The 13,555-nt window shown below is 41.6% G+C and overlaps 1 protein-coding gene across 1 annotated transcript; it reads right to left on the bottom strand.

Moving 5' to 3' along the window:
• Nucleotides 1–6,250: 6,250 nt before the first annotated feature.
• Nucleotides 6,251–9,254, bottom strand: mstnb (myostatin b). The gene is made up of 3 exons (XM_036544893.1): nt 8,806–9,254; nt 7,500–7,870; nt 6,251–6,880 (listed from the first exon to the last, which is right to left on the bottom strand). The coding sequence occupies exons 1-3, from the start codon at nt 9,173–9,175 to the stop codon at nt 6,500–6,502; spliced, it is 1,122 nt and encodes a 373-aa protein (XP_036400786.1). The 5' UTR covers nt 9,176–9,254; the 3' UTR covers nt 6,251–6,499.
• Nucleotides 9,255–13,555: the final 4,301 nt, after the last annotated feature.

Genomic DNA, 13,555 nt, shown 5'->3' with positions numbered 1-13,555 from the left:
TCAGTGTGTTTAGGGCCATGGTCAGGGTGGGTAAGCTGATCCAGGATTAGCTCTGTGTATATGGGGCTAATTGATTTTGATGCATTCAACTTTATTCTTCACTTTTCCTAGATTACATTTTTCCAGATATTTTTTTTATTACAACTATGCTTAGTTTTCAGATATTTAAGTAACTTCATTTTAAAATGTATCTTGTCATTTAAGGTGAATTCAAACTTTACTGTTATTATTGTGAGCATCTCCTGATTTGAATGTAGTACTCTCAGTGCAGTTGTAGATGGATATAGCTGTCAGAGGGAGGGATCATAAATATTTATGACCACTGAACTCCAAGGTCTGCCCCTTGTTTGCAGGTGCACTGAGAAGTATGAATTATGAAATGTGCTTCTGACAGCTGAAGAGACTGCAGGAAGTCTCACTTTTCCCAGTTCATCCCTACATTCATTCAGGAGCAGGAAATATTTGAAGATGTTGTGAAAACTCAGTCTTGAATGTCAATGAAAATGTTTAAATGGACGTAACAGACCAACTTTAACAGCCCATCCCCCAAAGATTTGGGTTTTGGATGTTATCGTGTATTCCCACCTGGTCCTGGTATTCCACTTGATGAAACCAATGTCCAGACTTTTGCTTATGAAACATTGTAGTCAGAGCAATTGAAAACAAAGTGCTGTGCAGTGCCAGTTCTGCAGGTGCTCATTTTTCCAAAAGGCAGGGTGATATATATATAGTGCATTAATTGATGAACTCATGAACTGTTATTCATAACATACAACAATGACACCTAATAATCAGGTGACGAGAAATGGAGCTGGGCTTGGTTTGGGCTTGGATCATAGACCTGGGAAGACCAGGATGTTGCATGAAGCTGTGTTGTTGGCCCAGTAGGAGTCAGTCTTCCCTCTGCACCAAGTAGCAAACCAATATCATAGTACACTAATGGGGATACTGTCTTGTAGAACATGCTTGCATTTGAATGAGACATTCAACAGAGATCCTGAATCACTGTGGCCATTAAAAATCCCTTGGCACTTATCATAGAGCTTAGAGGATTCTGGAGCCACGGCTAAATTCCTAGTCACACGCTATTGGCTACTGTGCTTGACCCTGGTGGGCACTACACATTGATAATCATTCAGGTCTTCTGCCCTTACTGTAAATCACGCTGAGAAATCTCAAAGGAATGATAAAGGGCTATTAAATACAATGTATTCATTATAAGGATATCAATACGCCCCACATTAAAATGTGCCTGTTAATAACTTACATGTGTTGCAATAGATAATATAGTAAATCAATAAACAAAATACTGTAATTCCCTGAGGCTACATCCAAAGCATGGCTGTAGCACCAGGGCATCATTCTCCTGATAAATGGCGCATGTTTGTTCCTTTCTGTGGATTTCTTCTTTTGGTTTTGTCTTCCAGGCTAGACTGCCAACAGCCTACAGTGCCTCGTCAACTGTATCCAAACACATTATGAGGTGATGTAGTGCTCATGCAACAGTTAAAGTCACTGAAGTGTGTAAGTCAATTATAACTGATCAACTAATCATACTGGCTCCCAAAGAACTTAATCAATTGTACAACTTAACTGCAACTTTTATTCATTGGTAATCTTTATTCATGAACATGCATTGTAAACTTTGCTAACAATGATCAAACAACCATGTCCCTTTGAATAATGTTGGTCAAAAAAATGTAAAAGATATTGAAATTTTCATAATAATTTTGTTTACTGGCAGGTCCTCTGATTGGGCCTCTGATTGGGCCTTTGAGCTATAGGAAGGAATTGCCTAAGTTCTAATATTTCCTTTTAAGTATCGCTACCAGCAATGTTGAAATATGTTGTCTCGGGCAAATGCTGGACATTCCTCTGTGTCTGGCTCTCTAAATGGCATCACGATGGCATGGGGGAAGCAGCCCGCTGGCTTTCTCAGCATCCTCTGAGGAGCCGGTCTGTCCCCGATCCATGTGCACAGTGGCTCTCAAGGAACACATGGTTTATCGACTTAGCTCCACTCTGTAGTATGTTAAGAAAATAATGTCACGAAGGTACCTTGTAAAACAAACAAGTGAAAAAAAAAACTCCTGTCATGTAAAACTGATTGATTGGCTGTCACGGGGTAGCCAAACCTCGCTTGGTTGCAGATGTCTTGTTACAGTGAACAATATATTTTCATATCTTAAACATGAAGCTGCCCCCCCTCCGTCCCTTCCTCCCCCCCCCCAATTTCCAGTGGCTTTACGATGTAATTTATGACTTGATGTATTCGCAAGGGTGAGTATGGTTTCGGGAAGCATACGAAAATTCCTTCTGAGTGAAAAAACAAGCCCTGTGGAGGGCGGGTCTTGAGCTCCGGGTGATCAGGGAGGGCAAATCCATCACTGCTGATGACAGAGAGCCTTCAGCAGCCCGTCTTCACCCCCCAACCCCTGCCCCACTTGCAGACACAAGCATTTTATTACCCTTCATTGACTTCTCTGGACTGTAATCTGGCTTTCTCCACAACAATGTTCGGTTGGCTCTCTGATTCTCATCCCCTCTCTGTTCTTTGAGGCGATTACAGTGCAATTATAGGGGCAGGTCTTGTTGGCCATTGGACAAACTGAAATGGTTGAGAAGAAATTGGACAGAACAGGGTGGAGGAGAGAAGGTAGACACCACTTAGTACGGTTGCAGCATACTGAGGGGTGACCATAAGTGGTTCTTTTCCCCTTCACCGAATCAGTTGACACTCCACTATTTGTTACAGCTGGTGGCTCATTTAGTCTACACTGGCAAGACAACTCTGGACAGACCAACTGGCAGCATATCCTGTGATGCAAAGACCCGCGTGACGTCTGCAGTCAGGCAGCAAGAGAGTTCTGGTTCTGCGCAAACGTTGATCCCCTCCAGTGTCCCCAGAGCGGTTCTGTTTGATCCATAAAAGGACAGAAAACTCTGTCCTTCACAACGGTGACCATGGTTTGTTTCATCGCCACGGCCACAGCAACCATTTTCCCTTTCTGGTGACAGCTGATGTGTTTCTGAGGAGACTGGCCCATGCCTGGGCAGGACAGACAGGGCCACCGAGAGTGGCTGTCTGCTCAAGCTTCCTGAGAGGCAATCGGTCAGGTTGGAGATCCAGATGCAAAGCTGCACCTGGCAGCACTTCTCTTTCCTCCCTGAGGTAGCTCCCTGTCGCATATGGAGTGGTGCCCCCCCCCTGCCCCCACTCCCCGACCCGCAGTGGGACGGACTTTTACGCACACTCCAGATGTGGGGGTGCTGGACCCCCCCCCCCCCCCCCCGGGGCCACTCCTGTTGTTGCGGAAGCCACTTCCTCACCTGTGGAGTTGTGGAATGCGCTGGCAGCCGCGGTGCTCCGGAGACGGACGCCGTTTCCCTGGGACAGATGGAACAGTACTCATCCGCCGTCGCGCCTGTTTATCAGATGCAGGCAAAGCTGGTGCGGTCACGACCATTAGCGAAAAGCCAGCCATGAAAAAAAGTATATAAATAAATAAAATGTACAATTCCCTCTGAGACTCAAAAAAACATATCAGTCCCCTCTTTCAGAAAAGACAGGCCACTCCACCAAGGGCCATTACCTCTGCTTCCTCGAAGAGGTAAATTGCTGCAATTGTTCTGTTAAAGAGATCCGACTCGTGAAGTGAGTTTCCTCCATAAACTCAGCAGAGATTGTCAGAGAGGAAGCTTGCTGTTGCCTCACTTCATTACCTGCAGGTACCGCTGTAGACGGTGAAGAAGTCAAGGCACAAATAGTATATTGCTTTGTAGAACCCATTTAATCTTCAGTATCTTCAATTATTTTGTGGTGGGTTGCAATGTCCAGCTGTATTCCATTATTCAGATATATTTTAAAGGTTGCTCCTGCACATTTTAATTTGCATGTTTTGAACTGCTTCTGAACTTTTTTTTCTCAATAAAAAATGCATTGCTCTCCATCTGAATGCACTCGCAAGCTGACTCTGTGATATGCGAGGTTATATGTGCAAATGAATATGAAATTTAATTGCTTTACTTTCCAGCAACAGATATAGTACGGCACAGCATGCTTTAACCTGAAATTTTATCACACTTTTCTGCAGGAGTCCCGCCTGACTGTCACGGCTGCGGTCCAAGTCACAGCAAGAAAGGAAGTAACTCTCAGTAGTTCTCAGGTCGCCCTCTATTGGAGGAAACTGGAAGTGGCCATTATTAAATCTGTCACGTGGTCCAAGTTTTTCACTCTAAACGATTCTGCCTGTGTCTGCACAATTACAAGCTCTTTTGTGAATTCAATCATGTGATGGTCAACAAACGATGAATTTTTAAATGACTTAGTTTTGCACAAGAGTATATTAATAAAAATAATTGTTCCTGTATAGCATTTCACCCATTTATTCTGGAAAAGTAGACATACTTTTGGAAACAGGAGCTGGTATGGGGTTTTCAGCTCTAACTGGATGGCATTGTGATTTCCGGTTTGAGTGTTTTCATCATTAAAATACCACTCCTCTTGGGTATAAAGTTAATTAAGAATGAATATGTCCCAGTTCTACATTTCAAAGTTCAAATGAACTCGGCTTCTTGCTAAAATTTGACCTGAGGTAAAAATAGCTATCTTAATCATTTTTGCAAATTAGACTCCTGCAATATAGATTGTAGGCATGTTAAGTTAAGCTTTCGAGTGTTCTGCATACTCCTCTATATCTTCCCATTTTATTTAATTGTAGTAAAGAACAGATAAGGAAGGCCTGTTTTGTTCATATTTGATGTAGTTGTACACCTAAGGCGTACTATACAAAAACGTGAGATATGCTGTTAACACTGTCTCCTAATGACGGAGAAGAAAGAATGCTTGTGTGCAGTCCAATGAAATATGTGTCAGTTACACCCATGTAGGACTGCCTTATCTGGGAGGGTCCTGCCAAAGCCTGACTGGGCCAGGATTTCCGAGACTGCTCAGCCAAGGAGTGCCCAGGTCTCTGTCCAAGCCGTTCCCATGTCTCAGAAACTACAGCGTCTTCACACATCCACACCTCCTGGAACACACCCCTTGCTGGCCCTGATGTCTGCCCGAAGGACAGGGGTTCCGCCACTTCTGGTGCTGGAAGCGAGTCAATATGGCATCAAAGACCCAACGGCTCCAACAGGTGACCTAATAATGTGGGTTCTTTAGTTGTCTAAGAGTTCACAAGACCATGAGATGGTTTACGCACTAACTCCTTGTACGGTGTGTAATACTTTTTTATTGCATGATGACATCTTCCCCTCAGCCTGTGTTAAGTAGGCAAAAACTGCCAAGTGACTCAAAGCTCTTGCATAACTTTGAAATGCCTTACCACTACAGTAATCACTTAATGACTCTTTCTGAGTATTCTATATCCTTCTATGACGATTTAGTTCCAGCTAACAGACTTACAACTATTAGAACTGGTGTGTAGCAGCTTTATGATTATATTATTATTTTGCACCATTTGGACACCATCTCAATAGGTACTTTGTTAAATAACAGAGCTGAACATAACAGCAAGCACCTTTATTTTTATAACAGATATATAGATTTGTTATTGTACAGTTTTTCGCTAGTTTATGGTCTACATTTACCAACAGTGGTTAAAAAAGGAAACATCTAGTGGAAACAAAGGCATGTAAAATACAAAGTAGCAAACATATCAAAGTCAGTTTTTACAACTTTTGTAGCAACCAATTCTTCCTATTGGTCTGCCATAGTGCAAACTGTATTCTTTTTTTGAAAGACAGAGTATGAGCCTGGTTTTAACATTCACATGTTTAATCTCTCTCTCTGCCTTTTACACATTTGACTGTGTAGACTGCATTCATTGTGCCTCTGATTCAAGTCCTTCTGTCCAGTAATGCTTATTTACCATAATAATTCAAGTGTGCAGGGTGCTTCAGGTGGGAATACAATAGTAAAGCTATAGTTTAGAGACGGGTTAGGATACCTTATGTGTATAGCGTTAACGGTTAGTGAAACCCCGCTCGGTTGCTCAGTTCCTTGGCTGTGTCTCCAGGTCTTTCTCAAATGCCCTCATGTCCTCTCGGTTTCACGCAGAAATATTGCTTATATGATTTGCGCTGATGATTACACATAGACGGTCAAAGCTGGTGTTTCAAAAAGTGTGTGTTTGTGTATAAGGAACAAAAAAAATGAAATAACGGTGTGTCAGTAGACGCCATAATCTTTATCGCTAGTTCCACTCTCCAAGACCAAGTCCGACAAAAAAAAAAAAAAAAAAAAAAATCCTCCAAACATCCAAGGTGGTGTTGATTTTTCCAAAAAGAAAAGAAAAGAGAAAAAAGGTCGCTGAAACTCTGCTCGGTGATAATAGCGCATTTTGCTGCTATTCTGGTTCTATTGCACAGTATTTTGGAAAATGCAGGAAGCACTGGTTGGTGAACACTTTTCGAAACTCTCAGGTGTCCAGACAGACTGTCTCTCTCGCGCTCTCTCCTGATAGAGAAAGCAGGGCTTGCGCCGGCCACACGTTCACGAGCAGCCACAGCGATCCACCACCATGGACGGGATCTTGCCGTAGATGATCTGCTCCTTCCGGTTGAAATACAGCATGTTGATGGGGGACATTTTGGTGGGGGTGCAGCAAGGCCCGGCAGTACCCCGCGGATTGGCCTTGTTCACTAGGTGCGTGTGCGGGTACTTCTGCAGGTGCATGTACTCGCACTCTCCGGAGCAGTAGTTGGCCTTGTAGCGCTTGGGGGCGATAATCCAGTCCCAACCGAAGTCCTCGAAGTCCACGGTGAGGGGATAGCGGCAGCAGCGGGACTCCGGCGAACTCTCCTCACAGTCCAGGCCGGAGTCCCGCCTTGAGCGTTTGGGGTTGTCGGAAATTTTCACTTCCATGAATGGTTGCTACGAATGTAAACATACACAAAGTAGATGAATACTCAAACACAATGATAGAAAGTCGATACTGCAGTGGGGTGCTGCATGGATCGATACTCGCGATGGGCACAGCAGCAAAACATACTTTTTACAGTCAACCTTGGCCACCAGGTGCGGGCATTACCTGCACATCATGACATCATTATTACGTACAGAGGTCTGTCACTGCTTAAAATAGCTGACTGAAGCCTCAAGGAAATTATGAAGCCATCACGATTATTACTGTTCTAAAACTCAATGTTTCACCAAACGAAAATCATAACCCTAGTTTACGTGTTTCGTTTGTGACAGTATTTTAGATCTTCTCTATAATATCATACATACATTAATGCATTTGTAATTTTTGAATAATAACTGTTCAGGTTTTGATTTAATATGGTCCTTCAATAAAACATTTCAGTGATAAAATATCAGGTTATGTAATGGATTAACGCAATATTGAGCATCTGTCGACATTTAATATATACGCTTTAGATTCACGGCCATTCTCATTTTGTAGGATCCAATACTCAATTGGAACGCTGTCGTTAAGGGAATACAGGTTATCCTATGCACACAATAGAAGCTAGCACTTAAAATCACTTACCAGTCCCTCTTCTCCTGGTTCCGCAGAGGTAACGACCAGGTCATTTCCTTTCGAGTCGAAGGCATTAATCTCGATTCCCCAGTTCGTCTCTGGCTGCCTTAGCCAGACTAGGAGTACTTGTTTCACATCTATACTTTGCCAAGAACTGGTCCCTGCGTTTACGTCGATCTTCAGAGAGCGAATTCGTATGTGTCTATTTCCGTCAGTCACCGGTTTCAGACGAGAGATCTGCAGGAATACAGTTGTAGCTTCTTCGGCCGGCCGAAGATGTATCCACAGCTGCGCTTTGACAATTCGGTTACTTTGAATCTTCGGACTGAAGGAAAAAAAGCAACACCTCGGTTTCCGATCCACCTGGACGATGGGGTCGGCTAATGGAAAAAAGAGAGAATAAGGGATCATTATGGAAACTATAACTAATTTCACCTGTAGCTGTAACAAAACTATGTAAGTTAACACAAGAGTGAAAAACAAAAATAATGGGTAAAATAAAATACAGGTCTAGATGGGCTGTTTATTTTAGTGAAAGAGGAGCTCACCTGAGCAAATGATATATTCAAGGCATATTTTTTCCTCACTATTCAATTCCCATACTCCTAGTCATCGAAACATTTATTTTGTTAAAAATGAACAACCGGCATTATTATCTTCGCCACAATCACGACTGACAATTATAACATCTATTCTAGTGGCAACACATGATTCATTTGTATAATAATAATAAAAATCAAAATTGCATTACAATACTTTAATAACCCGTTTACAGCCTCTTTAATTAAATACTGATTGAACTGTCAAGAGCTGTGGGTAAGAGGTCTATTTTCGGTTGTTGTTCATTATTGTCAGACTTTCGCTTCGGCTATCAACACAATACATGTTTGGAAACGAGCCACAAGAGAACTAATTGGCGTAATTAAACAGAAAAATAGGACGGGTCGTTTCACAAATGCTATGGGACGTTACTCGTTCAGCAAATATCACAAAAAGAGAATGCGTAATTGGGGAAATAAAGCAGTTCGCAATAGTCTCAGCCATCATTAAACTATTATTAAGCTGTAGAGCGATCCTGTTTAAACAAACAACGTTACAAATGTTACATTATTTAGTTCAATGATACTCAAGAACAACCTTAATCAAGAGAGAGGAGAACCAGCATGTAAAGTTTTCTCTATGCGTACAGCTTGCGAGACTTTTCTGACGAAGCAACTCTGCTTCAGGCTGGTAAAATGCCTTGCCTGAAACCTGAACGCAGGAGCCAGTAAAGCAAGAAATAAAGTAACCGAAGGGCAGCACTTGAAATACTTACGCTCTGTGCCCATAGCCATGATAGTTTCCGTAGTGGCATGGTCATCGTCCTCTTCCATGATTCCATCTTTATTGTCATCCGCAAGGACGTCGTACTGGTCGAGAAGTTGCTGCAGCGGGGGAGCTTTGGGAAGAAGCTGCTTTACCACGTCTCTGCTAATGTTGGGGGCCTGCTTGAGGCGAAGTTTGCTGAGAATTTGGGACTTGATGGCATGTAATCTCATGAGCTTGCTGTGCTGTCTAAACTCGCATGTCGAGCACTGCTCGCTGTCCTCCGTTACTGAAGGTTGGTGCGCAGCTATATCCCCCAGACCCACTGGACCAAATGCAACCCACAAACTCAGGTACATCAGAACCTGCGTCAGCTGCATGTTCCCAGTTTTGGTAGCTTTCTTGAACGGGTCGTTTGTATTTCTTGGTGTTGTGTGGCACCGTAGAGTTGCCTACGCTTTAAACCATCCAGTACGCTGATAGGTGTCATACTGTAATTCTACGGGCCTTTTTATACTGCAACTTTGGCTTCTCTTTTGTGTCGTCAAAATTCTATGATTGGCTGGGCCGGCAACAATGAATCTAGCGGTCAGACGTGAGATCCATTTCTCTGTCAAACCTTAAAGAGGTATGGCAACGGCAAGATTATTTTATGAGACAACTGCGCAATATAAATCATGTTGAAGACAAATTTGAGCGTAGATAGATTCATCATGGTACACTGGAACTGTACGGACATTCATACATGCCTCATTGGAGTGAACGGAGCCAACTGCGTTGTTTGTCGGATGGCATTAAGAAAAACTCGTTGATTTATGCCGCCTTTCCGCCTGGCATTATATTATGAGTTATGCTGTGATACAGTTGATCGTGTTCTATCTGGATATTGCCTGTGAGACTAACAGAGCGTCTGTTAACTTTTGATAGGCATAAGTCTATTTTGTGGGCCCACAAATTAAGACCTGAAATACTGAAAAATAAAATGTGACGTTCCTTTGGAAAAGTGAAATAAACAAGTAGCCTACATATGAATACATTTCCCTACATAAGCCATAACAATTCGGAACATACAGCCTCTCATTCGGCCACATATATATTATTTCAAAGATTACGTTTTAATTAAATAAGGTTTTGTTCTGACGACTAAGGTGGATAAATTTCCCTGTTCGCATGCTCCAAAGAAAACTCCCAGGCTTTTCACGTATGGCTTTGAAAACTTTTAATCTGGTTTCTGAAGTGGGAAAGTGAAGCCTGCCATCTGCTGATCAATTTAAAAACATCTACTGGCAGAAATTGCTGCAGGTGGAATGATCAAATACTCTGTTCCGAACATTAAATTCTTTTTGTAATGTTGCCGACAGGACCATTACGAAGAAAACCAAATCATACAGTTCTTATTCAAAAGTTACAATATATTCTACTCTCTCCAGCGCACACAGCAGCTGTTACTCATTTCATTTGGTTCAACCGTAAACGAAAATGGTGTGACAAAAAAATAAAACGTCCCAAAATTAGTTACGAACGTTAAGATCAAACTGCCCATGGCATGGATTGAATCATAAATATATGGTTGTATGAAATGCTGAGGCGTGGGTCAGTTTTAAGACACTATGGACCCTTGCATGGTCTTGCAGTATGTCATGGATCTAAACTGCAACTGGTATTTCTTATATAAGCAATTCATATAAAAATTCAGCATTCAACATTCATTAATGTGATGTATTTGTGTCCGGTCAAATTGGAAAAGTTGCGGCTTATATTCACTTACCCTGCATAGTCACACATTACTAAGTTTTGGGTAGGTTTTACAGTCTCAAGAATTCTGACTGTTTTAAGACACCTGTCAAAGACGGGGTAAAAACATTCTTAAATGAAATATTATCCCAAGTAATTTAGTCGGTAAAAACCAGCGAGACTGTGCCTAACAGCCTAAGCTATTGCAAGTTCTGGTATGGGCCATGGCATTAGGCAATAATGATTGGGAGTTCCTAGCAGTGAGACATTTATTGGCCCCATTCTACTTGGGTAAGGTGGTTGACATTAGATTACATTACAGCTAGATATGTACTGAGAAGATTGCAGGTTAAGTACCTTGCCCAAAGGTACAACAGCAGTACCCCAGTGGGGAATTGAACCAGCAACCTTTTGGTTACAATCACTGCTGATTACCACTACTCCACACTGCTGCCCTGCCCTAGATTAGGCCAGCCAGGGTATCCACATCACACTGCTCATTAGCACCTACTAGTGACTGATCAGGCACCTATGAGTTGCTCTGATGATGTCAGACACATGTACCTATCTTCCAACTGGCATTTCTTTCGCTGTGGTGCACTGTGGGACATACAGTCTGAAAAATACCTGTTGATAGCATGCAACTGTACTGTACTGAACTGCAACTGTGTCTTGTTTCAGTACTCCTACATACTTGAAAAGCATGTTGTGGTAAGGTTATCTTAATGCACATTTGCTGATTCCAGAGTCAGAGTGAAAGAAGGGGAAAATTTCTAAAAATTCTCTCCCTGGGTAACTTGCTGTAGTATTATCAAAATGATAAAAATCGTTTAAAGGGCCTCAAGTATTGAACTCAACACATGGGCACCTATGACATCATTCACAGTGAAAGAATGCAAAGTAATGTGGAAAAAATGCTTCTTTAGACTTCCTTTTCATAAGCACTTAGATCTAGCATGGAACATAACTCACCATTGCCTATCTGTCATGCTCCTCATACCAAAGATGGCTCACACCGACTCACTGTGTTGCGGTAGGACTGATTCAGTGGAATTCAGCTCAGCTGCATTCAGCTGCCTTTGTTTTATATGGATTGTAAGTCATAGTACTGCTGGTAGAAAAACTGGAAAAGGTTGTGGGCAGTGACCAGTGCGAAACTTGAGCTTGGACACCAGGTAACTGAGTGAAATATATGCTTAAAGTAACAGGAGCATGTGGGCAAGGTACCCTCACTTGAACTATTTATATAAATATCCAGCTGAATAAATGAATAATACAAATACAAATGTGAGTTTCTGGGGATAAGGGAATCTACTAAGCAAAAAAAAAAAAAACATTTAAAATAACATGCATTCTGATAAGGGCCAAGCATTTCACTGGGTTCAAATATAAAACTGATCCATGGCTTGAATTGAATTAACTCAGATTGAATTAGCAATTTTTTTTTCTGTATGATGTGTGATGATAAAGTGCAAGATGTTACCGGGTGATGTTGTCTTTACTCAATTAAATGTTGGTGCCCCCTAATTACCCACTGGGTAATTTCCTGCCATGCTGAGAGGAGAGGTGGTGACTAATAATATACCTCAGTCCTCTGTAGTTTCTTGTGTTTCAATCTCCATGTCCCAGTTGTATAGTTTGGACTTAAAGATGGAGAAAAGAAATTAAACCAATGTGCTATTTCCTGGGATGAGCACCCCCAAAAGTTTAATTCAACGGGTCCTCAGTTAATATGCCACTCCCCTTCTCTCTTGTTGCACATCCTTGCATATATGTACTTTCTGACTTCATTGTCCATTGCAGTTTAAGTCATAAGATGGCCCTGTCACTTTAAGACTTGATCCATATTATGGATACTGTATTATATATAACTAAAATGGCAGGAGTGTGGCATAGTGGTAAGGAATAGGGCTTGTAACCAAAAGGTTGTTTATTTGATTCCCTGCTGGGGTACTACTTTTGTACCTTTGGGCATAAAATACTTAACCCAAGATTGCCTCAGCAAATATCCAGATGAAACTGTTAGTCACTCTGGGTATGAAAGTTTACTAAATAACAATAACATAGCGTAATGTAAAATACAGCTATGGCACAATGTAAAAATACACATACAAACAAAAGGTTAATACAGGTTAAGAAGAGGGAGATTTCGCTAAATTGCCATTAGTGACGACTTTATCAACTCTTGTCCCAGCCCTCCTCACTATAAACCCTAAACCCATCTTCTAAAGAAGAGATTTGTCTCCCTCTTGTGGCAAATTAAAATCCACACTTTCCACACTATCCACACTTTCCCTGGCCAGCACCTGTCTGTTGCACCCGTATCAACCCTCTAATTCCCTCTGTTATACATAATCACGCACGTACACGATTAACATAGCATTTTGGCTTTTGAGATATTATGGTGCTTTTATGTTTCTGTTCGTATTATCTATTTTGTAGATGCCAACCAAAATATCACGAAAACAACGCACGCATTTGCACTGAACTTTTTCTTAAATACGTTCAGACACTATACGATCTTGGTATAATGTGTGGCTCCAGCTTCGGCAGCAAGTATATGCATATAGGCCTATATAAAAAAACTAAGAAACTGGCATTTTAAACGTGAAGAAGGAGGCAGATCATCATACAGAATAACAGGACCGTGAATATTTCAGCTGAACCGTGATTCATGCCTTTTGAAATTAATGTTGTAATAAGATTTTAGTAGTGACCCCACGTGATTGAATATTGATATGATGGAAGTTAACGTGAAATTTACAAAACGGAGTCCTCTCAGAAACATTGAGAATTTCTTGTAAATCAACATGCAAACCAGTCGCTTAATTTTTCGCAGGCATATTGTACATGGGTATAGCAACGTGACAAGCTGAGGCTCCCAACAAAATTTCCTTAGTTGAAGTAGTCAGGAAAACTGCCACATTTCCTTGAACATAAGCGACAAAATAAAAATAAGTACCACAAGAGGGCGCAATTGTCCACATAAATCTGAGTGAATGTTAAATGTGGCATTCAGTCATGCC

Source organism: Megalops cyprinoides, chromosome 14 (assembly GCF_013368585.1).
Source record: "Megalops cyprinoides isolate fMegCyp1 chromosome 14, fMegCyp1.pri, whole genome shotgun sequence".
Taxonomy (NCBI): domain Eukaryota; kingdom Metazoa; phylum Chordata; class Actinopteri; order Elopiformes; family Megalopidae; genus Megalops; species Megalops cyprinoides.
This window is presented reverse-complemented; position numbering and strand designations above follow the sequence as displayed.